This window comes from Garra rufa, chromosome 24, assembly GCF_049309525.1.
Source record: "Garra rufa chromosome 24, GarRuf1.0, whole genome shotgun sequence".
NCBI lineage: Eukaryota > Metazoa > Chordata > Actinopteri > Cypriniformes > Cyprinidae > Garra > Garra rufa.
This window is the reverse complement of record NC_133384.1, coordinates 24,649,422-24,677,399: the sequence shown is the minus strand read 5'-3', so window position 1 is coordinate 24,677,399 and position 27,978 is coordinate 24,649,422. Positions and strand designations below refer to the sequence as shown.

The following is a 27,978-nucleotide window of genomic DNA, read 5'->3' as shown; positions in this document are numbered from 1 at the left end:
CAAGGTGTATGAAAACTTTTGACTTCAGCTGTATTTGTGTATCTCGTATATTTATATGTTGCTGCAAGTGCTGTATGTCTCACAATAAAGTAAGCAAATACATACTGCAAACCGGTAAAACTGTATAAACTGTAAATAAGGAAAAATTAGGGTGTGATACATGTTTTATTGTAATGTAAATATTTCAACTTCAAAGCAGCTGATTCATGCACCTTTTCTCAAATGTCATTTTGAAGTGCTGAATTTCAGTATTAATCCATTACTCTCTGTATAATCAAAAACGTAATGAACATCCCAAGTTTTGTGATAGATAGATAGATAGATAGATAGATAGATAGATAGATAGATAGATAGATAGATAGATAGATAGATAGAAACTTACACCTTTCAAGAAATTTGTTTCTTATTGGTCCTGAAGCAATCCAGCACATCTTAAGTTTTACACAACAGCATCATGATATCACAACCAAACATCAAAAGAACCGAGCTCACATGCAAAGCTCACTAGCACCCTGAGTATACAAGATGGTAAACAGAGTATTTAAGCAACATACTCAGGACGTACAGATCTTTTGAGTCACTACTGTACAGTGATGCTGAATTACCTTGACTTGTGTTGCTCTTATGGCTGCTTGGTTTTCTTGATCTGCATAGAGCTGTGTGCAATGATTTAACAAAACAATACAGAAAAAGTCCATGAAGAATTAAAAGCACTATGCTATTGGACACAATGAAGTTGCGCACTTTTAATTCCCTTTTAAACTTTGACACAATAAATTACATTAGAAGTACACTTTTTTTCTGTATACATCCCCTCTAACTGCTGTTGACTAATAATACATTAATGCCAGTGTTATGGTGGAATAATATCACACTTTACATCTATTCATATCCACTTTCAGACTACAAAGCTTGGATTGCAGAGACAACGCAGAGAAGTCATGGATTTACACAATATACTGTTTGCAAACCCCAGCCATACAATACAGCACGATTAGCAGACTCAGCACATAACTGCGCGGTTTGCTGGTCATTTTTGCAACCCAAAATAAAACAAATTACACAATGGAGCTGCTACAATTGTCACGGTGTGTCACTCATCAATGCTACAGGTGGATAACAAGAATAAGAAGACCACTAGGACTGCGCTAATACAGTTGCTTCGTCTGGTGATACCAAGCTGAAATGGTGTGAAATATAATATCTATGAGGATCAGGCAAAACTTTATTTTAGGTGTACGGGAATCAACTGTCAGGTCGTCCCTTCTTTGCTATTAACACATGGTTTGACATTCAGTCCTTGTTCTTCTGTTGGGTATTCAGGAAGATGCTGAGGCACAAAGGGCTGGTCTCATCTTTCAGCTCAACTCAGATTCATCTGTTCAGTCCAGCCCCATGCTTTAATAGTGTCTAAAACAGAAAAGACAACACATATGAGATGAAAGATGAATATTCTGTCCTCATTTGCTCACAATCATTTTGGTTCAGACCTGCGTTTCTTTGAACAATGAGTTGTTCTTTTGAGTCATGAATGAATCAGTTACTCAGGTTCATAAAACTAGTCCGAATGATTAATTCATGAATCAGACTCATGAACATGTCATTTTGTGTTCCACAAAAGAATACAAAAGTCATACAGGTTTATAATGACATGAGGGTGAGTAAATGATGACAGGACTTCCATTTTTGGCTGAACTACCCCTTTAAGGCAAGACACGACAGGCAAAAACTTTTGGTCAGTTTTGAGATTTTGCGCTATTTGGCTTTTTATTGCACTTTATCTATTTGTGTCTGTAGATAATACATATAGTTAATGTCAAAAGTTTATATGCACCTAGCAGAATTTGCAAAATGTTAATTATTTTAGCAAAATAAGAGGAATCATACCAAATGCATGCTATTTTTAGTTAGTACTGACCTGAATAAGATATTTTACATAAAATAAGTTCACATATAGTCAAGGAAAAATAATAGTTGAATGTATAAAAATGACCCTGTTCAAAAGTTTACATCCCCTTTATTCTCAATACTGTGTTCTTACCTGAATGATCCACAGCTGTGTTTTTTGTTTAGTGATAGTTGTTCGTGAGTCCCTTGTTTGTCCTGAACAGTTAAACTGCCCGCTGTTCTTCAGAAAAATCCTTCAGGTCCCACAAATTCTTTGGTTTTTCAGCATTTTGTTTATTTGAACCCTTTCCAACAATGACTGTATGGTTTTGAGATCCATCTTTTCACACTGAGGACAACTGAGGGACTCATATGCAACTATTACAGAAGGTTCAAACGCTCACTAATGCTTCAGAAGAAAAAACTATGTTTTAAGAGCCGGGGAGTGAAAACTTTAGAATTTTGAAGATCAGGATAAATTTAACTTATTTTGTCTTCTGGGAAACATGTAAGTATCTTCTGTAGCTTCTGATGGGCAGTACTAAATGAAACAAATATGATATTTAGGCAAAATAAGAAAAATGTACACATCTTTATTCTGTTCAAAAGTTTACACCCCCAGCTCTTAATGCATTGTTTCCTTCTGAAGCATCAGTGAGCATTAGAACCTTCTGCAATAGTTGCATATGAGTCCCTCAGTTGTCCTTGGTGTGAAAAGACAGATCTCAAAATCAAACAGTCATTGTTGGAAAGGATTCAAATACATAAAAATGCTGAAAAACCAAAGAATTTGTGTGCCCTGAAGGATTTTTCTGAAGAACAGTAGGCAGTTTAACTGTTCAGGACAAACAAGGGACTCATGAACAACTGTCACTAAACAAACAAAAACTATTTAAACTTTTAAACAGAGTATTTTTTTTTTTTATAAATTAAACTATTATTTTCTCTTGTGTACTAAATGTAAACATCTTCTATCTTATTCAGATCAGTACTAATTAAAAAAAGCATGCATTTTGTATGATCCCTATTATTCTGGTAAAATAATGATCATTTTGCAAATTCTGCAAGGTGTATGTAAACTTTAGACTTCAACTGTTCAGCAACTGTAAAACTGTTCAGTTTTATATTTTTACCTACACATGGCAAAAAATGATGGCTGTTGACAAAATTTTCTGATTGATGGAGTGATAAAAAGATCCAAAACCTCTGACGTAGAAATCACCTTTGCATTAGATGTTAAGCTTGTCTGAGGTCGGTCTGAGACTCTGGAAAAGTGATGAGTCAATAGCAGCACTACTGCAATCCTGGATCAGGTTCTTGTTGCAGTCACCAAAAGCTGGAGCGGCAGACACTTTGGGATGCGAGACCTGCCCCGTCAGAACGTGGATATCGCCCAAAGCCACAGAAGTCATGCTGTTCTGTGAGATCTCGCTGACGGGGAAATATTCTGGAACGAGCTCGTCTCTGGACACTGGGCTGCAATGACAAGTATTTTGGTTTATTACAGGCTAGCAGTTTTTTTATCAACGTAATTAGCATGCTATAATCAGACCTATTTTTTTTTTTTTTTACTAAATACCGTTGTATGAGTTTGTTGGAGGCTAACCTGACATCCATGGACTGGACCCCATCCGAGAGATCATCCACCCCGCAGATCTTTGTCTCCAGTGGCTCAAGGCATATGATTGGAGACTCAGATGTTAGCTTTGGTGGACATATAATTGCTATGTCACCTGTTGTGCAAAGAAAAAGAAAATTAACATTGAGTTTGTAGAAAAGATGAAAAATGACTTTCAATTCTTAATCACACCACTTGATGGCGCTCTTTCGTTTCTTCTTTCTATAGACTAAATAGATTTCCACATGCTGAGTCACTCAGCAACAAGAAATAGATGGAGGGGTGTGTGTGTTCCAGTGAATTCACGGAGTGAAAGAAGGGTTAAAGGGATAGTTCAGCCAAAAATGAAAATACTTCACCCTCATGTTGTTCCAAACCCTTAACACCTTTGTTCATCTTTGGAACACAAATTAAGATATTTTTGATAAAATCTGAAACCCTGCATAGACAGCAATGCAACTACAACATTCGAGGCCCAGAAAGGTAGTAAGGACATTGTTAAAATAGTCCATGTGACATCAGTGCTTCAATCTCAATATTATGAAGCTACGAGAAAACCTTCTGTGCGCAAAGAAAAAAAAAAAAGCGACTTTATTCAACAATTTCTTCTGTCTTTGACAACCATTCATTAGAGTACCATGACACATATGTGGTGCTGCTGATGCAGAAGCCGGATGCGCTGTGCTTTGTTTACAAGCTGAAGACTAATGCTGTATAAACCAATTCAGTGTTTGACAGTTTTGAAGCAGTCTATGGAAGCCATGGAATATAAGAATAAAAAAGGTAAATTTGAGTTAATATTTAAAAATTCTGACTCCATTCTTGCAATTTCGAGATTATGTCTCACAATTCTGCTAAGAAAAATCAATTTGTCATACTCTCTTTTCCCCTCCGGTCAGAAATTAAGCTTCTTGCGTTAGTTCTGGCAGGTCACGTGAGTCAAGCCCGCATCAGCTGACTCTCAGCTGATCACATCTACCTATAGGAATGCTAATCCTATCACAGCATTTTTATATAAGGCTGCATTTAGTATTATTCAGTAGCTTTTTCGCTTGCTCAGGAGCAAACACCCTCCTCCATCCCCAACTCCTCCTTTTGCGACAGTCAGGACCTGGTTACTGATTCCACTGAATCAGTCTCCTTTTATCTCAAACTATATGTGTTACACTTAAATATCATTAAGTACATTGATGATATCTTCTTGTTCTGTTCTGTTTACCCTGGGGGGTTATTATTATTATTGCTGCTCTCCCTGCTCATTCACGACATGCGCGTGAATGGGCAGGGAGTTGTGCCAGAACAGAACTACCCCGCCAAATCAAAATTGTATGCTAAAGTCTATCATTTTGACGATAGTGGTCCTGACAGAAGTAGGAGTTTATATCCCACACTTCTGGCTTTTTTCCCCTCAGAATTGTCAAACTCACAATTGTTGAGTTAAATCAACTTATAAAGTCTGAAATATAAGATATAAACTTGCATTTGCGAGAAAAAAGTCAAAATTGTGAGATAAAATAGGTAAATGTAAAATATTATAGGTTTAAATAAAAAAAATAATAAAAAAAATTAGCATGTACTCATCTAACAATGCCTGATATATGGTATTTTCGAGCACTTCCCGTTTCGATCTGACTCTTAGGATGAATCGCTTGTTGTTCTCCCCAATTGTAAGTCGCTTTGGATAAAAGCGTCAGCCAAATGAATAAATGTAAATGTAAATGTAAATAGTATTTTATGCTGTAACTGCAGTGCTAATATGTGACCCTGGAACACAAAACCAGTCATAAGTGTCATTTTTTTTGCATATTACCAATCAAAATTAAGCTTTAATATATTTACGGTGGGAAATTTACAAAACATTTTCATGAAACATCTTTACTTAATGTCCTAATGATTTTTGGCATAAAAGAAAAATCGATAATTTTGACCCATACAATGTATTTTTGGATATTGCTACAAATATACCCATGCTACTTAAGACTGGTTTTGTGGTCCAGGGTCACATATAATACGCCCCATATTAACTGCATATGTGAATATTTTGTAGACAAATTGTTTAAATCAAATTTATGCTTTAAAAGTAGAGTAATCATATCAGGTTTCATCCATAGTCTGTCTGTTTAAATGTCTTCATCTATCTTCAAATGGTGTCTTTGATGATGGTATTCTATAAAATTGATTGTGATTCCGATTCTGACATCCAAATGCACAATACATTTTTCAAGTTTCATTTTCATTTACATTCATTTTTTAAGTTTTGCAAGTTGCAAGTGACATAACTGTGATGTCTACTCCTATATAAAACAGTCTATATAAAACAGTCCTTGTAAACATGTCTGGAGATTTCGATAGAGATGATGACTTGCAATTTTTTGCCCAGCTTTACTTATTTAAACTACAATATTCAGACGATGAACTAAGAGAGATGGACGTTCTACACCAGAACGCCGGCTCCTGCGTCAGCAGCACCACAGGCATATGTCATGGTACTCTTGTGAACGTGCATCAAAAACTGACACAGAAGAGAAGAAATTGTTGAATAAAGTCAGTACTTTTGTTTTCTTTGCGCACAAGAAATATTCTCATAGCTTCATAAAGTAAGTTGAACCACATGTCACATATTTTATTTTATTTAATGTCACATATTTCACTATTTTAACGATGTCCTTACTACCTTTCTCGGCTTTGAACATGGTAGTTGTAATACTGTCTGTGCAGGGTCAGAAAGCTTATATGAAATATCTTCATTTGTGTTCCAAAGATGAGTGAAGGTCTTACGGGTTTAGAATGACACAAGGGTGAGTAATTTTTTGGGTGAACTATTCCTTTAAGTGTTGCTACGTGCCCACTGTTAAACTGTATAGTGATCCGGGCCATATCAATACCTTCAGTTTCCAAGGGAGACGGTGAGATGGACTGGGAAACAGATATGGGGGATGGGACTTCCATCTGCGCATCTTCTTTCTATCCAAACACATGACATGCAATATTATTCGCTACAGTCAGTAATTCTTTGCCATCTGATGATGTAATTGGCCTGCAGAAAATTCATTTACCTTTTCTCCATCTGGTTTTCTTGTCCTTTTCATAATCTCCTCAATACGCTGCCAAAATCACAGATGCAAACGTCATACATCCATAAACATCCTAAACTTTAATTTAAACTGACAAAGAAAGTCTTAACTGACGTTATGCTTTCATTTTATTTATTCTCCTACCCCTCCTACAAACCAGATGGTATGCAAAATACACTTTTGAATACCCAATCAATTCCTGGATAAAATCAAGTGATGCTTTGTTTGTATTTATATACATTTAAATATCCCGTTTGACATAAAACTGTCAATTACAAAACTCAAGTGGGTTGCAAACACCATTTCTTGTTGACTCTACATGTAGCTGTATTCATCTGCTCTGTTGCAGTTTGAATTAAGTTTTAATTAAGAATGAAATCTGTGCATACAAAAGTAGCCCTTAGAGATTACCACTTCATAATTACTTACCACTAAACTTTTCTCCTTATAATGCACTTTACATTGCACAATCCTTTTACTAGTGTCAATATTAACACATTCCCATTTATTGCTTGATTCTGTAGGTAAACAGACAGAAAAGAAGAACCTTCTTCCTCTGAAGTCTCTCCTGCTCCTCTTGAATTTTCAGAAGCTCTCGCTCCTGTCTCTTCCGTTCAGCCTCTCTATGAACACGCTGCACTGCTTCCTCCCTCTGCCAAACATCATGACACATCACATCTCCAACTATATCACATTCATCCCTACAGATATTCGCAGCTACAGAAGACAGATTGGTGCTGCACGTGTCTGGATGGATGAGTATGCTGAATGTGTCCTGATGAGTCAGTTTAACTTCTGTACAGTTTCATTGTCCTTTTTGTATTTATGTAATGATTGCTTAGATTTTTTTTATTATTATTATTTTTTTTGTTTAAACAGTAAGGTCCAAGTGTCTAAGACCTTAATGTAATAGATGATTTTTATTTTTAATTTGTTATAATATAATATACGTTTTAATAAATAAAAACATTTAATTAAAGAGAAAATAATAGTTTATACAAATGACCCCTTTCAAAAGTTTACACCCCCTTGATTCTTAATACAGTGTTCTTACCTAAATGATCCACAGCTGTGTTTTTTTTTGTTTAGTGACAGTTGTTCATGAGTCCCTTGTTTGTCCTGAACAGTTAAACTGCTTGCTGTTCTTCAGAAAAATCCTTCAGGTCCCATAAATTATTTGGTTTTCCAGCTTTTTTGTGCATTTGAACTCTTTCCAACAATGACTGTATGATTTTGAACTATTACAGAAGTTTCAAACACTCACTGATGCTTCAGAGAGAAACACAATGCATTTAGAAAAGAATGAGAATGTGTACATTTTCCTTCTTTTGCCTAAATATCATATTTTTTTCCTTTAGTACTACCCTTCAGAAGCTACAGAAAATACATGTTTCCCAGAAGACAATATAAGTTAAATGTACCCTGATCTTCAAATTCAAAATATGAAAAATCAAAAATTAAATTTGCTTTTATTGCATGGGTTTGTTCCTTCTGAAGCATCATTGAGCATTTAATCCTTCTGTAATAGTTGCATATTCAGTCCCTCAGTTGTCCTCAGTGCGAAAAGATGGATCTCAAAATCATTCAGTCATTGCTGGAAAGGGTTAAATAGACAAAAATGCTGGAAAACCAAAGAATCTGTGGGACCTGAAGGATTTTTCTAGTGAACAGCGGGCAGTTTAACTGTTCAGGACAAAAAATGGGCTCATTAACAACTATCACTAAACAAACAGAAACAGCTGTGGATCATTCAGGTAACAACACAGTATTAAGAATCAAAGGGATGTAAACTTTTGAATGGGGAAATTTTTTATAAATATAACTATTATTGTCTCTTGTGGACTATATGTAAACATTTTTTTATGTGAAATATCTTATTCAGGTCAGTACTAAATAAACAATAACATGCATTTTGTATTATCCCTCTTATTTTGGTAAAATAATTAACATTTTGCAGATTCTGAAAGGGGGGTGTAAACTTTTGTCCTCAATTGTAGTATTATATACAGTAATATTTTAAATGAAATACTACAAAAATTTTACCAGTCTCAGACTTTTAGTTCCCACTGTTTGAACAAGTAATATAATTAATTGTTTCTATTGTAATGTAATATCCCTCTGACCTGTCTCTCCAGATCATCCTGTAGTTCCTTCCAGCGTTGTTCCTTTTGGTGCCTTTCCTCCAGCTCTCTCTGGCAGCGTTCCTCCTCCTGCCTCTGTCTTTTCTCCTCTGCCTCCCGGGCTGCCTGTTCCTGCCGCTGTCTTTCCTCTTCTTGCTGCCTCTGGAGCTCCTCAGCCCTGAGCCTGAGATTCATGAAGAAGATGATACATAATACAGCTGCAAACACATAAATGTGACACATAGACCCTGGAGACACACAATATCTCTACCTTTCCTCTTCTAGCCGTTGCTTTTCTTCCTGCTCTTTCTGTACTCTGGCCAAGCGTCGTCTCTCCGTCAGCAGCCTGGAGGCCTCCTCGGCATCAGTGGTACCTGCTTTCCCAGTGGGAGTTACTGGAGACTCTGAAACACAAGACAGGAGGCACTTAGTCCACATCACGCGACTGAGATCCCACTGGCAACGCTTTTAAATCAGAAGACAGTCAGTCATGGTAAATGAAAGAAAGATGAAAGAATGAATATTGTTAACTGAAATTAAAACTAAAGGTATTAAAATTGCATAATTGAAATAAACCTGCAATAAAATAAAATAAAAATGAGAAAACATACACTTAAAAGAGAACGAAAATTACAAATGTTGCCTTGAGAAATGAAAGCTGAAGTACTAAAATTACTAAAACTGTAATAAAAATCATACATACATCAAGCATACATTATGTATATAATATAGATAATAAATAAATAAATATATAATAATAAATATACTGGGTTGAAGTTAAAACTTTTAAATAAAAAAAATCTTTTTTACTAAATGAGCTGCATTTACCTGCATTATGTCCAAATTCCTTGCTTGAAGATTTTGTGATTTTCTCTGTTCTGGAGGTCTTTCTCTCTAGAGTGCTGCAGCCTTTACTCTCCATGGACCCTTTCTCCTCTCCTTCCAGCTTCTTGTTTTCTAAACTTGGCGTTGTGGCTCTGTGCCTCATCGGGGAAGGTGGATATTGACCTGGGGAGGCTGGAGACTGGATGCGGCTCTTACAGGATTTTGATCTAATTACAAATGAAAAAAACAAGGATACACTCAGTTTTTAAATAGTTTTTAAATAAATAAATGGCAATAAGTAGATAATTTGCTAAAATACAAAACCTTTTTGGTGTGCTGGGGTTCTTGCGGGTAGAAGAACTTCGGGTGGGTGTTGTTGGAGACTCAAGTTTCTTCACAGATGAGTCAGCTATGGTTTGAGCAATGCTCTTTTCAGGTTTCTCAGTCTAAACACCCAAAACAGACACCAGAATTACGTATTTGTTAAATTCACTGTTCAACAAAGCCACAAAGCTAAACCTAAACAATAGTCTCTCAGCCAAACCAAAAAACTTTAATATAAACACTTAACAATAAGAATAAATTCCTAACAACAATCTGCGCCATTTATTAATGTGAAACATTGGGGTGAAAACTTTTTGAATTTGAAGATCAGGGTAAATTTAACTTATTTTGCTCTTCCGGGAAACATGTAAGTATCTTCTGTAGCTTCTGAAGGGCAGTACTAAATGAAAAAAATTTGGTATTTAGGGAAAATATGAAAAATGTACACGTTCAGTCTGTTCAAAAGTTTTCACCCCCCCAGGTCTTAATGCATCGCTTTCCCTTCTGGAGCATCACTGAGCATTTGAACCTTCTGTAACAGTTGAATATGAGTCCCTCAGTTGTCCTCAGTGTGAAAAGATGGATCTCAAAATCATACAGTCATTGTTGGAAAGAGATCAAATACACAAAATTGCTGAAAAACAAAAAAAGAATTTGTGGGACCTAAAGGATTTTTCTGAAGAACAGCAGGCCGTTTAACTGTAAGGGACTCATAAACAACTATCACTAAAAAAAACAATCATTTTTATAAATTCAACTAATATTTTCTCTTGTGGACTATATGTAAATGTCTTTTATGTTAAACATCACATTCAGGTCAGTACTACTATAGTTTAATGCCTCTTATTTTGGTAACATAATAAACATTTTGCAGATTCTGCAAGACATTCACAAAACCCTGGTTCAAAAGTCTACGTCTATAAATCCACAACTGAAACTGGACACAGATCTGTGCAATGCAGTTGCTAGGAGACCAGCTCCTCTGTGGGCTGTCTCCCATTGTGCTTTGCACCAAATATAAATATCTGAGCTATCTGACAAAATCTTGATCACATCCATGTTGATCAGACCTGAGGGCTTTTCGCAGTTGTGGCCGCTCTGGAGTCATCCAGCTGTCCGTAGAACGATGTGCTAACCTTCTTTCGCTCGGCTCTAGTGGGCGAAGCCCTGTAAGGAGACCTGTGAGGGCTGGAGGAGGCTATTCGGGAACAAAGACAAGACACTGAGGGGCCAGAGGTCACAGGAAGACAAAGGAGCAAATAGGGGCGGGGCAGAAATTGACATCAGTTAAATACTGAAGGTTAATGCAAAAACACTTGCCTTTCTCTGTCATATTGGGCAAAGTAGTGGAGGAGGAGGAAAGATGCCGGATCAGGACAGAGTCTGGAGACTCGGGCGGAATCATAAAATCTTGGACTGCAGTAAAACATATCACGTTCCAGGAAGAAAGAAAACACAGGCATAGGCGATCAGACACAATCGTAATGATATTCATTCACCCAGAGACTTACAGATACAAGTTAATTTTGAAGATAAATGCCAAAGGCTTTTTTTCTGATGAATAATTAGTGGCCATTTGGGTATGAATATTTACACTGATCAAAGACTTGCATGAACAGCAGGCTCATTTTCATATGAGGTAGATTTTTTGGATGGAGTTTGTGTAGCTCGTGTGTGATGTTGCTCATGGATTTGCAGGGGAGTTTGCTAAGCTGGCCTGCATTTAAAATGGGCTGACAGATGAGACCCCCTGTGCTCTCTTTAGGGGGTGCAATGCAGCTGTAGGCGGATCCGGATTGCACATCCTTTCTTGTGCATCCTGGGCGAGGAACAATATGACAGACTCCAAAGCTAATGCATGGAATTTCTATGTCCTGTTATGGGACCTGTGATTAAGTCTGAATCCAAACAGTCTTATTAACAATGTTAACAACTCACAATACCCTTACAATAAAAAAAAAAAATACTTCTAGAAATGCCAACACAAAAATGAAAGGAGGTACTTGGCCATGCAAAACCTGACAATAGGTTGTAACACAGTACTGTAATCGACAATAGTACTGCAACATAAATATGGCCTACGATTGCTTATAAACATACACTTTAAACAATATAATGATGATTACAACTAGACATGTACATTTTGTAAAGAAAATGTGAATGGTGCTTGTCCTTGTAAAAGTCACCACCATTTTGTTGATGGTATGGTAGGTTGCTGCTATGTGGTTGCTAATATGTTCTTAGAGGTTTTGAATGCATGAGGTAATGAGGTTTTAAAATATGTTTAGGGCTGTGGACAACACTATATAAATGGCTTTTTATAGTATTTTTGAAATAAGATTTACATAATTTGATTTGGCTTTTGTACAATATATACATTACATCATATAAAACAATATGAAAGCCTATTATATATATATACACAAATATATATACTATTGCTATTTGTTGGCTAAAGTGCTTGAAATTATATTTGCATATTGCTATGTGGCTGTTAAAGGATTTCGAGTAGTTTTCAGCAGACTGCTAAGGTGTTTTTAGTGGTTTCTTACTGGCCAGAATCTAAAATGCTGACCCACTATGTTATTCTGGTCCCTAGATACACTCACGTCCCTCATTCAGAGTCAAAGCGTTTTTCCTGGTTATCATTTGTCAGGCAAACATTTTTAAAGGGATAGTTCACGCAAAAATAAAAAATTCTGTCATTAATTACTCACCCTCATATCATTCCAAACCCGTGAGACCTTCGTTCAACTTCAGAACACAAATTAAGACATTTTGATGGAATTTGAGAACTTTGTGACCCTGCATAAACACGCAACTGACACGTTCAAGGCCCAGAAAGGTAGTAAGGACCACTGTTAAAATAGTCCATGTGACATCAGTGGTTCAACCGTAATTTTAGAGAGCTATGAGAACACTTTTTATGAAACAAAAAAACAACTTTATTTAACAATTTCTCTTTTTCTGTCAGTCTTCGACACATATTCATGAGAGTACCATGACACATGCATGTATTCTTCTGACTGAAAACAAGAATATGAAAAAATACTCGTAGCTTCATAAAATTACTTTTGAACCACTGATGTCACATGGACTATTTTAATGATGTCTTTACTACCTTTCTGGGTCTTGAACATGGTAGTTGTGTTGCTGTCTATGAAGGGTCAGAAAGCTCTTGGATTTCATCAAAAATATCTTAATTTGTGTTCTTACAGGTTTGGATCGACATGAGGGTAAACTACCCCTTTAAGTAATTTCACTTAGTGATTTAAGTGAAAAATGTAATTGATGAACAAGCACCACTAATAACAAAACACACCACTGAAATAAACACAAAAACAGACAACAGAGCATCAAAAACATCTATGAGGCCAATATACACTACCGTTCAAAAGTTTGAAGTCAGTAAGAAATTAATACTTTTATTCAGCAAGGACACATTCAATTGATCTAAAGTTACAGTAAAAATATTTATATTTTATTATTTAGCTTAAAGGATTAGTTCACTCCCAAAATAAAATTTCCTGATGATTTACTCACCCCCATGTCATCTAAGATGTTCATGTCTTTCTTTATTCAGTCGAAAAGAAATTAAGGTTTTTGAGGAAAATATCCCAGGATTTTTCTCTATATAGTGGACTTCAATGGAGATCAATGGGTTAAAGGTCCAAAATGCTGTTTCAATGCAGCTTCAAAGGGTTCTACATGATCGCAGCTGAGGAATAATGGTATTATCTAGCGAAATGATTGGTCATTTTCTAAAAAAGAAAAAAAAAAAACTCACAAAATACGCACTTTTTAACCATAAATGGTTCGTTTCGATAGATAAGACCCTTATTCCTCAGCTGGGATCGTGTAGAACCCTTTGAAGTTGATTTGAAACTGCAATTTAGACTTTCAACCCATTAATCCCTATTAAATCCACTATATGAAAAAAAAATCCTGGAACATTTTTTCTCAGAAACCTTAATTTCTTTTTGACTAAAGAAAGAAAGACATGAACATGAAGTGAACAAATCCTTTAAAATATAAAACCATCTTAAAATGTAATAATATTTAATGGAATTACCTTGTTGCAACATTTTAAAAAAATCTTACCAACCTTAAAATTTTGAAAGGTAGTATTAATCTTAGCACACATATAACTTACCCACATACGTAACACCTATGTAAAATCTCGTGCACATGCACCATCACAACCAACAACAACAACAACATCAGAATCACTGTGAATGAATCTTTAGGGACGTGAACAGGGATGACACATGAAGCGGCAGGAAGTCAGTACCGTTCCTGGATTTGCTGGCAGGAGGGTGAGCAGCAGGGTCATTGGCTAAGATGGCTGAAGCGGCAGGAGAGGGCGGGGCAATCTTAGGATCACCTGTGCGGCAGGTGATGCAAAGCAGAGAAAGTACAGGTGCGTGAGCCCAACAAGAGTATTTCACAAGATCACATTGAACATTATGAGAAATCATAACAGTGTGTCCCCGTGAAATACTGATATAACCCGTCAGCAGTTTTCATCTCTGACGGGAAGCTGCATATAATTTCCAACAGGACATTTTTCAATGTATAAAGAAAGTCATTTCGCTAATAAAAGCAGGATGGTAATATGAACCACTGCAAGATGAAATAACCCAGAGCACAGCATGCAGCTGATGCGATGATATCAGGTTATCACAGAGCCTAATGCTTTCCAAGGGCGAGCATAAACTCATTCTCAATCGAAGCCACAAAGCAAAACAGACGTTACACATGCATGTTGTCTAGATATATTATCAGACTGACTCCGAATCAGGCTTAAGGCTCTGCTCTTTGACAGTGTAAATAATTGATGTAGTTATGAATGCACCACAGATTCAGGGTGGTGCTTTCACATCTGTCTTGAAAGCAGCATTATTTTCCGGTGTGGATTTGATTTAGCCGAGCCTCAGGTCTACTGAGGAGTTTCAACATACCAAAGAAACTGCAAGTAAAAGAAACAGCATTTTCTGACAATAAACTCCCAGTGTAGGCTTGTCTAATTGAAACGTTCAGGGGGGAAAAGGCATTATTTAAAGTCAGAACAAGGCAGTGACAGAGCAAAAAGCCTTCGGCTGCGCAGTCTAATATACCCCGTGCAGTCACAGTGACAGCACAGTTTACGTTGTTTGTTCTCAAGCTAAAACAGCCCAAATTGCCCCTTGCCCCCAGGCAGCTATTGCACGGATGATTTACAATGCCTACGAGTCTGTGATCTGACAGCGCTAACCTTGAGACAGAGTGTTTTCATGCGACTGGGGCGACTCCTTGAGATCAGCAACAGCTCGATGTCTGTGACACTGCAGCTTCCTCATAAAACAGCTGCATTTTCATCCCACAGCTGCTGTTTCAGTCAATATCCCAGTCGGTTTTAAAACAAAAGGGCTGCAGTGCAGTTCCCACACCCTGTTTTCCTATCTCTCCATCCATTCCCACTCCCCACGGCCCTAAGAGGAGTTCACACAAGGGACCCTCCACGCCCTCGCATAAACACACACACACACACACACACACACACACACACACACACACACACTCACCATCGCAGACTCCTGGAGGTCCGCCCCAGGTCCATCGCTTGGGCCTCTGGTCCACCTGCAGGTTGCGGTCCATGGAACGTCGCATCAGGGCCTCGAGTCGCTCCTGTTCGTTGCGTTCCAAAACAGGAAAGAAAAGTGACTCTCTGACTGAGCTCTCGCTACGGCGGCGAGAGGACGGGGATGAGGCTGGCTGCTCCATGGCGACCACCTCTCCTATCCGTCTCTGGCTCTCCCTCTCTCCCTGTTCTTCCTCCTCGAATGCGTGCAAGCAAAATGACGAGGGCCTTGGCTTCTGCTTCTGCCTCTCTCTCTCTCTCTCCTGCACTCAGTGACTCTCTCTTTGTATCTCTCTCTCTCCTCCCAGGTGACTGTGTGTCTAAGAGAGCGTACAGCCAGACGGAGGAGAGAACGGCCATAACTCCACCCACACCCTCCCCCCTCAGCGGCTGACATAAACGGTGAGCACGCACACAGAGTGAGTATTATAATGACACAGGTTGCATCATTGACGATAAGGAAGCCTATATGTGTTTTCCTGAATTTCACTCTCTTTCTACCTCACTCCACTCTCTGTATTTCCTCTAATCGGTATAACCTTGTTTCTTCCTCTGATTTTAACATTTTGATTGAAAGCACTGATGTTTTACACATGTAAAATATACAATTTTGTACAGTCATGGACAAAATTATTGGCACCCTTGGTAAATATGGGCAAAGAAGGCTGTAAAAATAAACCTGAATTGTTTCTCCTTTAGCTCTTTTAGTCAAAAATTCAGCAAAATTCAAACATTTCAATAAAGTTAAACAATTTAAAGTGAGGTGGAATATAACTTTATGAAAAATACACCCTGGTCACAATTATTGGCACCCTTAGAAATTCTTATGAGTAAATTATCTCCTAAATATATTTCCATTGAAATTTCCAATTTCTTAGCACACCAAGGTGACTGGAAACATGATGTTGTCCAGACATGATGTCTTGGTGCACAGATGAATAAATGTTAGTAACACAAAGCCCCAAACAACCTAATCATTCATCACAATGGGTAAAACCAAAGAATATATTTCTGATGTACAGCAAAAGATTGTTGATATTTACACAATACGAAGTGGCTTTAAGAAAATACTTAAAACATTAAATATTCTCATTTCCAACATTAGGGAAATAATTAAGAAGTTTTAATGGACTGGAGATGTTAAAAATCTGCTTGAAACATGATGTGTGTCAATATTGTCTTAATGTGCAGCAAAGAGAACAATTTAAGTGGCCAAATACTCTTCAAAGATCACAGATGGAAAATTGCAGAAATCAGTTGAATTTTAGTGTCAGAAAAAAATATTAAAAATAAAGGAAAACTGCACCTCCATCACAACAAGTCATTTCAGACACTGTTCAAGAAACAAATCATCTGCTCTCATGCAAAAACAAACTGCACCATATTAATTTACCATATTGGAACTTCAGCCAGGACTGGCTTTTATTGCCATATGAAATGAGAATTTTCTTTTTTGGAGCTAGAACACATTAAAGGTTTGGTGCACACAGGGATAAAAAAGTGCCCCATGTCCACATTTAAATATATCACCAGATGTTCTTTTTTGTGGACCTAATTTTACACCAAAGGTCCTAGACATCTTGTTCAGATACAGGCCATCATGTTTTATATCAAATACCAACAGATAAAAAAAGGTAAAACTGACTTGCTCAGTTAGAAATATTATAATGGGTCATGGTTAGATCTTCCATCACCACATTGATTCAAAACAAACATCAAAATCAACACAAAAACTGGTCACTGAACACAAAATCAAGATTCTGCCATAACCATCCCAATTCCCTGACCTGAATCCTATGGAAAATGAGTGGGATAAACTGAAGAAGAGTGAGCACCAACATTTGAAGTATCTGGAGAAATTCTGTATGGAGGAATAGTCTAAAATCACTTTCCATATATTCTCAAACCTCATCAGGCATGAAGGGGGAAAAAAATCAGAGCTGTTTTTCATGCAAATGGAAGTTGCAGAAAGTTTTGAATACAAGGGTGCCAATAATTATGGCCAGGGTGTATTAGAGAAAACAATTTATTTTATAATATTATATTCCCCCCACTTAAAATTGTTTATTTTTAATGAAATGTTTGAACTTTGCAGATTTTTTTGACTAAAGATCAACAGGAGAAACAATGCAGATTTATTTTTACAGCCTTCTTTGCCCATATTTACCAAGGGTGCCAACAATTTTGTCCATGACTGTATATTGACCATTATACAAGTACACTACCAGTCAAAAGTATTTGAACAGTAAGATTTTTAAAATTTGAATTTATTTGATCCAAAAACAGATTGTGTATGTAAATGTGATTGTAAATGTAATTTATTCTTGTGATTTCCAACCTGAATTATTAGCATCATCACTCCAGTCACATGATCCATCAGTAATCATTCTAATATTCTGATTTGCTGTTCAAAAAACATTATGTTGAAAACAGCTGAGTAGAATCTTTGATGAATAGAAAATCTAGAAGAACAGCATTTATCTGAAATTGATTTTTTTTGTAACATTATAAATGTCTTTATCATCACTTTTGATCAATTTAGAGCATCCTTGCTAAATTAAAGTATTAATTTCTAGAATTTCTTTCCAATAAATAATAATTTAAAAAAATTATAGTGACTCCAAGCTTTTGAATGGTATAGTGTGTAATGTTACAAAAGCTTTTTATTTAAATTCTGCTTTCTATTCATCAACGAATCCTGAAAAAATGTACTAACTCTTTCAAATATTGATAATAATAATAAATGTTTCTTGAACAGCAAATCAGCATTTTAGAACGATTTCTGAAGGATCATGTGACACTGAAGACTGGAGTAATGATGCTGAAAATTTAGCTTTGATCACAGGAATAAATTACATTTTAAAATATATTCAAACCGAAAACAGTTATTTTAAATAGTAAAAATATTTCAAAATTGGAACTTTTTTTGCTGTACTTTTGGTAAAATAAATGGAGGCTTGGTGAGCTCAAGAGACTTTTTTAAAAAACATTAAAACTCTTTTGACTAGCAGTATACACAGGAACTGACCGCCCAAGGTCACTGATTTTCTACATAGCTGCTCTAGTTTATCTTATTTCACTTTGTACCTTCTTTGTTTATGATAAAAAAAAAACTATTTACAAAGAGATTCCTTGTGAAAAAGAAGAGCACTTAAAGAGACAGTTTACCCCAAAATGAAAATTTTGTCATTATTTACTCACCCTCATGTCGTTCCAAACCTGTATTAGTTTCTTTCTTATGTGGAACATAAAATAAGATATTTTGAAGAATACTGATAATCAAACAGCTGACGTTCCCCATTGACTTTCATAGTATTTCTTTCCATACTGTAAAAGTCAGTGGGGACCAACAACTGTTTGGTTCTTCAAAATTCTTCGAAATACCTTCTTACACAGGTTTGGAACTACATGAGGATGAGTAAATGACGACAGAATTAAATTTTTTGAGCGAACTAGCCCTTTAACTGTATTGCACTTGTAGTGTACTTCAAATCTTAAAAGTATATATTTTTGTACTGCACTTGCAGATAATTACAGAGACTGTTTCCCAACAAAATTAAATGCACGTGCACTTGTAATAATGTCAAATAAAAGATTTGACTTCATAATACATACTGAATCATAGTATTAATAATCGTGTCATGTTTTTAAATACTTATTTTGACATGTTGAATAATATAGCACGTGTAAAATATTTGATTATAATTTGAAACTGTTGTGTTTTATTCAATACAAGTTTCAATAGAAAGGACATTAAAGTATTTGGTTTACCATAAATGCTTGTTAATATATTCAGCAGTACAATTTAACCTTTCAAAGACAATAAATGTAATTATTACATTACATAAAGATGCACTTAAGTCCTACGTAAGGGAGTGAAAAAAATGCTAACTCAACTAATTACATTCCGCATCAAATTAAAATACAATACATTTTAATTTAATTGCAATTATGTAATTAAGTGACTGAAAACATTACATTCAGTTTGTGCTTAATTATAATGTTTTTATTTATGTAATAAGTGCTTTGTTTATAAGTGTACTTCTTTTTCACTAGAGATCACCCAACAATCAACATTCTGTCCTCATTTACTCACAATCATGTCATCCCAAACCCCATGATGTTATTCAGTCCATGGATTTAAAAAGGCAGATTTTCAGAGAACATTCTAGCTGCTCTTTTCCATATAATGAAAGTGAATGGGGACTAAGACTAACAAGGTCTAAAATCACAAACAACCACCATGAAAGTATTATAAAAGCAGTTCACATGACTTCTGAGATATTCCAAGTATTCTGAAGGCGTACGGTAGCATTGTGTGATAAATCGATTGAAATTCAAAGCCATTGTTTCTCACAAAGACACATTTATAGTGCTTCTTTGTCATCTTGTAGCTTAAAGGGATAGCTCACCCAAAAATGAAAATTAGCCCATTATTTACTCACCCTCCAGGCATCCTAGGTGTGTATGACTTCCTTCTTTCAGACGTATCCTACGGTGGCCGAGAGAGCTCAACGCGCTGCAAACTTAAGAAAACACATGCAAACAGAAAAAACGACAACAAATTAAGAAAACATCTTCATCAGTTTGACAACACAGGCGCTGCAAATCCTCGCAATGCAAACACAAATACGGAAACGCGCTGCAAATTCTCACAACACAACCAAACTCAGAAACGCGCTGCAAACACAGGAACGGGCTACAAACTAACAAAAACGCGCTGCAAATAGCACGGTCCACAACGGAAATGTTTCAGGGGGACCTCAAAAAGTGACGAACCCATCTGGGACCTGATTATTTATATCACTATCACTTTTCAGTGACACTATACTATTACTAAAAGGTGATAGTTCACCGACAACACCTCTGCTCTGACCAACAGCCACTGAACAAATAATCAGGTCCCAGATGGGTTCGTCACTTTTTGAGGTCCCCCTGAAACATTTCCATTGTGGACCGTGCTATTTGCAGCGCGCTTTTGTTAGTTTGTAGCGCGTTCCTGTGTTTGCAGCGCGTTTCTGAGTTTGGTTGTGTTGTGAGAATTTGCATTGCGATTCCGTGTTTGTGTTTGCGTTGCGAGGATTCGCAGCGCCTATGTTGTCAAACTGATGAAGATGTTTTCTTAATTTGTTGTTGTTTTTTCTGTTTGCATGTGTTTTCTTAAGTTTGCAGCGCGTTGAGCTCTCTCGGCCACCGTAGTATCCAAATGGAGTTATATAATAAAAAATTATCCTGGCACTTCCAAGTTGTAAAATGGCATGGGCGGGTGTTTCTTTTCATCAGTCCAAAACAAGTCCAATAAAGTGCATCCATCAATAATAAAAAGTGCCTCACATGGCTCCGAAGGGTGAATAAAGGCCTCCTGTAGCGAATCGATGCATCAAATCGAATATCCATATTTAAATAAAATGCTAACTGGTCAGACATGGAAGCCCTTTCGGACCTAGGGTGTTGGTGTTGCGCATGTGCCGATGAGTCTCGAACAAACCAACATTTGTTTACAGAAGCAAAGGAAGCAAAGTCTCCTTACTTTCGCAAAGGAAAATCAGTTTCCTCTTGGCTTATATCGAAATCCTCCGACATTTTTCTTTACAAATCCTCATTTTGTACATCGTGCTGTGTTTACCTCTCTCGTCATACGTCATCCGGCCGGAAAGGCTTTCGTGTATGACCAGTTGGTGCAAGCTAGATTAAGGTGATTATTATGTTTTAAATATGGATATTTTTCTTACAAAAATGCATTGATTCATTACAGGAGAGGCCTTTATTACCCCCCGGAGCCGTCTAAGGCACTTTTATTATGGATGGATGTGATTTATTGGACTTGTTTTGGACTGATTAAGAGAAACACCCACCTATTGCCATTCTAAAGTTTGAAAGTGCCAGGGTTATTTTTAATATAACTCCGATTGGATTCGTCTGAAAGAACAAAGTCATATGCACCTAGGATGCCTGGAGGGTGAGTATATAATAGGCTAATTTTTATTTTTGGGTGAACTAACCCTTTAACAGATTCAGTCCCTATTCACTTTAATTATAAGGGAAATCACAAGGCAGGTTATTATTTTTTTAAATATACCTTTTGTTTTCCACAGAAGTCAGCCAGTGAATAAAGGTGAGTATATAATGATTACTCATCATAATTTAGCCAAGAATGCAGTTATTATCACAAAATAAACTCTTGGTGGATGATGCAAACCCTCTCTTGCATCTTACTTTCTCCTCTCACATCTCATTATTTTTTCATTCGATTAATCTTATGAAGAAGAAATAACGTGATGAATGGTTATGAGCGTGCATAAAACTAGGTGGCTCATGCTGCATATTCTCTGCAGGTGGACGTAAGGAGGCCAGGCTACTGCTACAGATTTGATACCACTGCAGAGGAGCCAGAATTAATTTCAATCCAAACGCCTGCCAAGATCAGAATCGTCCGAGCTACGGCTAGACATAATAGAGGCAGCACTACCATACCAGAACACAGAAACAGCACCACACCCTGCACACAATGATCTACTCTGCCTAACTACAGGCTCTAACTACAGTTAGCAGGCATCTTAAGCACACCGTATTGTACAGTACATTTCCTTCTAGCTTCTTCAAACACGCCCTTACTATGACACACCACACATTTTTAGAGTAATTTGATTTGTACACGTCAGAATGAATATCGGGAACAGTGAGGTCATTTGATCAGTCCAGAGAGAGTCACCAATCATTGGAGCATCTGTCTGGGGGTGGCTAGTTTTCAATCAATATAAACAAAGACTTCGCTCTCCTGCTAAGACAAAGCTCAGTGCCACAAGGTGGGAAGTCTAAGACATTAAATTCAACGTGAATAAAGATTAACTACGCACAGGTTACAAAACCTATTCCATTTTATAAAATCTAACCAGAGTAAAAATGTCAATGTGTGATGTCACCATCACAAATTGAGATTATATTTGAGATAATATAAATAGCTACTGCCAGCTTTGTGTTGTGTTTTTGCATATTTTCAGCTCAAATCTGTTACTTTTCAACCTTTTATATCAATATGTGAGCCTGGACCACAAAACCAGTCTTAAGTAGCATGGGTATATTTGTAGCAATAGCTAAAAATATATTGTATGGGTCAACATTATCAATTACCAAAAATCATTAGGATATTAAGTATAGATCATGTTCCATGAATATATTTTGTAAATTTCCTACCATAAATATTTCAAAACTTAATTTTTAATTAGTAATATGCATTGCTAAGAACTTGCAATTTTCTCAGAATTTTGACTTTTGATTTATTTTTTCAAATAGCTGCATCTAAAAAATGTACCCTTATGACTGGTTTTGTGGTCCAGGGTGACATATATGAAAAATAATGGAATGACTTCCTACACATAAATAATTGCAGTTTTGCTGTGGCTTAAAGATGTTGTGTGTCATTTTTGTGATATAAGTAAAAAGGCAAATAATCCAATCAGATTTCCCAAATGCTTTGTGAATCTTCCATTGTTTGGAAGAAAAGTAGTCCCGCCCCAAACTCGCACCATTGGTTGATGTTGTTGTCTCAAGATCAAGGAGTCAAAGTTTAGCATAGATACAGACTATAATATAATGAAATATTAGCAATATACTGTAAATACAATACCGTTCAAAAGTTTAGATTGGCAAGATTATTAAATGTTTTTTTTTTTTGAAAGACAACTCTTCTGCTCAACAAGGTGGCATTTATTCGATCGCAAATACAGTAAAACCAGGAATATTGTGAAATATTATTAGTTTCAAATTATTTTTCCTATGTTAATATATTCCCGTGATGGCAAGGCTGAATTTTCAGCAGCCATTACTCCAGTCTTCAATGTCACATGATCCTCTAATATGCTGATTTGCTGTTTAAGACACATTTCTTATTATTATCAAAGCTGAAAACAGCTTAAAATTTTTGTACAAACGGTGATTCAGGCATCTAATATGAACGATTAATAGAAATTGTAAAATTTGTAAGACAAATGTCTTTACTGTCACTTCTGATGAGTTCAATGCAACCTTGGAATAAATGTGCTAACATGTTATTATACATTAACAAATATGTTAATATATGTATATATGTGTATTAATTTCTTTAAAAAAAAAAGAGTAGTAGTGCATATTACTTATTACTTACATTATTACTTATATGTTTCCATATCTGCTGCATTTGACTCCAAAAACTGTATTTTAACATATTTTTAAAGCTAAACATCACACACACCACCTTAAAGATTAAACAAACTGGATTGAAAAATAAACAGAAAGAAACTACGCATAATAAAAATATAATTTTATGGTAACACTTTACAATAAGCTGTTAACTTGTTAACATTAGTTAATGTATTAACTAACATGAACAAACAATAAACAGTACATTTATTACACTATTTATTAACCATTGTTAATGTTAGTTATTTGTTAATGTTAGGTAGTAAAAATACAGTTGTTCATTGTTAGTTCATGTTAATTCACAGTGCATTAACTAATTAACAAGCAACTTCTAATTTTAATAATGCATTAGTAAATGGTTCATTCTTAGTTCATGTTAACTAAAGTAATTAAATAATGCACCTTATTGTAAAGTGTTATCAATTTTATCATAATATTACAAACTATAAAATCCAAAATAATAGAAAAAATCCTTTATATCTGCCCTACTGGTAGATACCCCAAAAAGAATAAAGTCTGGTTGTAACCCCTGACCTTTTCCTCCTCCACACGCTGCCTTCTTTTCTCCTCCACGGCGGATCGACGGAGCATCTCCTTTTGCCGCTGCTCCTCCAGACGCCTGCCTCGCTCCACCACTGAGCGTTCATACTGCTGCTGCGCACGCTGTTCCTTCTCCAAGAGAGCTCGCTCCCGCACAGCTAGACACACGGTGGGGGTGGACACGGGTAAGTCTATAGATTGCCCTGATACAGGAAAGGCCAAGCCTCTCCCTACCTGCTGACAATACTGATTCATTTGCGCTAAGCACTTAGTGGTATTATCAGAAGTCTTCCGATGCTCAAGAGCCATCGGAATTAGTGATGAATGGAGCAGTAGTCTATTGCCCTGGAATAACCCTCTGCTTTAATTTATCCACAAGACTGCCACAAAATCCATTTAGGATGATACTAAAGCAATGTTTTAGACAATTCTGAAAGGAACATATTATCAGTAATAACTGAGTAAAGACTTGGAGCTTACCTTGGCTCCTATCTTTTTCCTCTCTTCGTTCTTTGGCCAGTCGAATTCTGTCTTTTTTTGTGCCTCCATCTTTGAGAAACAAAACTAAATGTTAAAATGCAAATAAACCGTGAGCACACCTTTAGTAACCAAATGTTCTAGTCCCTCAATGTCCAGGTTATAGCCCTGTTACAAGCGGGCGGAAACCATTGGCTTTAATTGTGTAATGGTATGCAAATATATGCAAAGTCAAAATGCTCAAAGGGAACACAAACAGGATTTTTCGTAAAGTGATTTTCCACATTTCACAGCAGAGCCTGTGGCACAGTCTGTCGGATTACCGTTGACTTCAAATGTAAAGCACATTTGACAAAGCACTTTTTTTTAAGGAAAAGGCATTTATATAGTATACAGTATGCATTGTTAAATCATTATCAAACACATTTATTCTGACCTAAAAATAGCTAATAGCCTGCAGTAGAAACCAGGGCTAGTTGTCATGAGGACAGTATATCTGTATAACTATAATATTTTGAGTACAATTAAATGTGTTTTCCACTGTTGTGATTTTGTATGTTAGTTTCAACTATATTTTTGCAAATTGTCTTAAATAAGAATTTCTGGACTGTTTAATATGCTACACATTTTTTAAATTTGTCTCCTAAAACAGTAGTTTAATATTTTTACTGTTTCTTGAATTGTTTTACATGCTTCATGGCCGTTTTACTGTGTAAATTTAACTGAAACGCCTATAATAGGCTGCAAAATAGCAGGTACTAATTTGCTCCATGCTATTAGGGCATGTTGTCATAAAGGCATTTTAATAAACAGTAGAAATGTACAATAGTGTTTTTTGTAGTTAAGATTTTAAGGTATGTGCATAAACAGAAATTTAACAAACTCTGCAGAATTTAGTGACATAAACAGTGTGACAGCCCCCGTATATATATATATATATATATGTGTGTAGCTAACACAATAAAAACATGATAACAATAAAAAACATGATTTTTGAAAATAAAAAAAACAAGTTATCTGTTACTCTTCATATATATATATTTACTGGCATAAACAGTGTGACAACTATCCCTGGTCTTCCTTGCCTATATTATAAAATCACACGTTTTTATAAAAATTAAAATAACAAATCAATAATTTTCAAAAAAAAAAAAAAAAAAAATTTCATTGTGCATTCCAATTAATCTCAATCAAACTGCAGTTGGGTTATTTTGACTAAGTAAAAATAACTAAAAAAGACAGCTAACTAACACAATAAAACACAATAAAAACGATAATAATATAATATAAAAATAATAATAACAATTAAATAATTTTCAAAAATCATGTTTTTTCTTTGTGCATTTCAATTAATCTCTGCAGTTGGGTTATTTTGACTAAGTAAAAATAACTAAAAAAGACAGCTAACTAACACAATAAAACACAATAAAAAATTACATAAAAAATTTAAATAAAATAAAAATAATAATAACAAATAAATAATTTAAAAAAATCATGTTTTTTTTATTGTGCATTCCAATTAATCTCAGTCAAACTGCAGTTGGGTTATTTTGATTAAGTAAAAATAACTTAAAAATACAGCTAACCAACACAATAAACAAAATAAAAAAATAATTGTCAAACATCATGTTTCTTCATTGTGCATTCCAATTATTATCAATCAAACTGCAGTTGGGTTATTTTGATTAAAGTATTTGATTGAAGAAAAAACACAATAAACTAACACAATAAAAACATAACATAAAATAATAAAAAAACAATAATAATAACAAACAATTGTCAAAAATCATGTTTTTTCATTGTCGCAATCAAACTGCAGTTGGGTTATTTTGATTAGGTAAAAATAACAAAAAAAAAAAAAAACAGAACAATAAAACAGAAAAAGAAAAAAAACAACAAAGAAATAATTTTCAAAAATCATGTTTTTTCATTGTGAATTCCAATTAATCTCAATCAAACTGCAGTTGGGTTATTTTGATTAAGTAAAAATAACTAAAAAATATACAGACACAAAAATAAATTGAAATCCTTTAAAGTTGTTCAAATGAAGTTCTTAGCAACGCATATTACTAATCAAAAAAATAAGTTTAGTTACATTTACGGTAGGAAATCTACAAAATATCTTAATGGAACATGATTTTTGGTATAAAAGACAAATCGATCATTTTTAGTTTTGACCCATACAATGTATTTTTGGCTATTGCTACAAATATACCTGTACTGGTTTTGCGGTCCAGGGTCACATAAATGCAAATATATGTTTTCGCACGCGCACTTTTGCATGCTGTACATTGCAAAAACGTCTATTTCCTTTTGGTAAGGGTTACGCACTCTTCACCTGGACAGGTCAGATTTAGGTTTCCCATCCTCCTCTCATCTCAGCAGCCTGTTTCCATGACAACAGCTCACTTTCCCGGTTATCCGTCCCTCAATACTGTCAAATCTGGGTGAGGCTTATTTTCATGGAATGAAAACATAACATAAAATAACATAATGTACCTGTCAGGTTTTCCACGATGGTGGCCATTTCCAGCTTATCTGTGAGAGCTTTCCAACGATCAATATCCGAATGACATTCCGTCCAAATACATTTATTATCAATGTCTATTTAAAAAAAAAACGCGACGGAAAACTACAGTTTCACCTCAGGTTTGCTTCATCCCAATACCATCACGGTCTCCGACTAGATAACTAGCGAAGTCTGAAAGCAGAGCCACGAGAGCGCGGGGTTCTGATAAATTATAACACGCTCGATCAATTGCCGCGTGCACGCGCGCGTAAGCAATGCACCCACGAGCAAGGCATTACGTCATAGTTTACAATGCGCTATATATGGAAAGCTCAGCAGCTGAGCACAAGGCAGAAATTTACAATTTCCCCCCCCTGGAGACGTTCAATTAAACGTGCCTAGAAATATATAGTGATCACAAAGGGAAACACAGGATGTCGTTTATCTAATTAACAATGGCCATTGTAATTCTAAGGTAAAGACTGCTCAAATATGCATGAAATGATATATGCATGAAAAATGTGCACAATTAGATTCTCTAAAGAGAAGAGTGTGATTTTAACCACAAACCAAATATGCCATTATGGTATATATGGTCTATTTTCACACCACAGCTTTATCCTCCAAACTTAACATCTGAGCATGTAGACGCATGTGCTATAGGCTTCCTTTGTTTTTCACACTGCAACACACGTGATGAGGCGAAACACAGTGACTAATATCACTGAAGCCTATGGCTAGAGTCACTTACTATAAATATACTGCATTTTTTATACTTACATAACTCAAAACACCTGCAACACTAA

At 35.8% G+C, this 27,978-nt stretch overlaps 1 protein-coding gene across 3 annotated transcripts; it reads right to left on the bottom strand.

Annotated features, from left to right (window-relative positions):
- Nucleotides 1–146: 146 nt before the first annotated feature.
- map7d2b (MAP7 domain containing 2b) lies at nt 147–27,381 on the bottom strand. 3 transcript variants are annotated; one of them, XM_073831212.1, is made up of 17 exons: nt 27,163–27,381; nt 24,667–24,735; nt 24,181–24,344; nt 15,413–15,515; nt 14,140–14,232; nt 11,169–11,264; nt 10,919–11,046; nt 9,849–9,970; nt 9,528–9,751; nt 8,971–9,103; nt 8,703–8,883; nt 7,127–7,231; nt 6,562–6,609; nt 6,391–6,469; nt 3,494–3,620; nt 3,110–3,363; nt 147–1,410 (listed from the first exon to the last, which is right to left on the bottom strand). In XM_073831212.1, exons 1-16 carry the CDS (start codon nt 27,188–27,190, stop codon nt 3,117–3,119), a joined length of 1,947 nt encoding a protein of 648 aa, XP_073687313.1. In that variant the 5' UTR covers nt 27,191–27,381; the 3' UTR covers nt 147–1,410; nt 3,110–3,116. The 3 variants fall into 3 exon arrangements, with proteins under 3 accessions (XP_073687313.1, XP_073687314.1, XP_073687315.1); XM_073831213.1 differs by lacking the exon at nt 11,169–11,264 and having other exon boundaries at nt 10,919–11,070; XM_073831214.1 differs by lacking the exon at nt 14,140–14,232.
- Nucleotides 27,382–27,978: the final 597 nt, after the last annotated feature.

What these genes read in the sequence shown, in the direction of transcription:
- map7d2b (XM_073831212.1), bottom strand. Translation starts at nt 27,190, where the DNA reads ATGGCCACCATCGTGGAAAACCTGACAG. An exon ending in GCCCAATATGACAGAGAAAG is followed by an intron (nt 11,047 to 11,168) that starts GCAAGTGTTTTT and finishes GTTCCCGAATAG; the next exon opens with CCTCCTCCAGCCCTCACAGG. An exon ending in AACCCCAGCACACCAAAAAG is followed by an intron (nt 9,752 to 9,848) that starts GTTTTGTATTTT and finishes ATTTGTAATTAG; the next exon opens with ATCAAAATCCTGTAAGAGCC.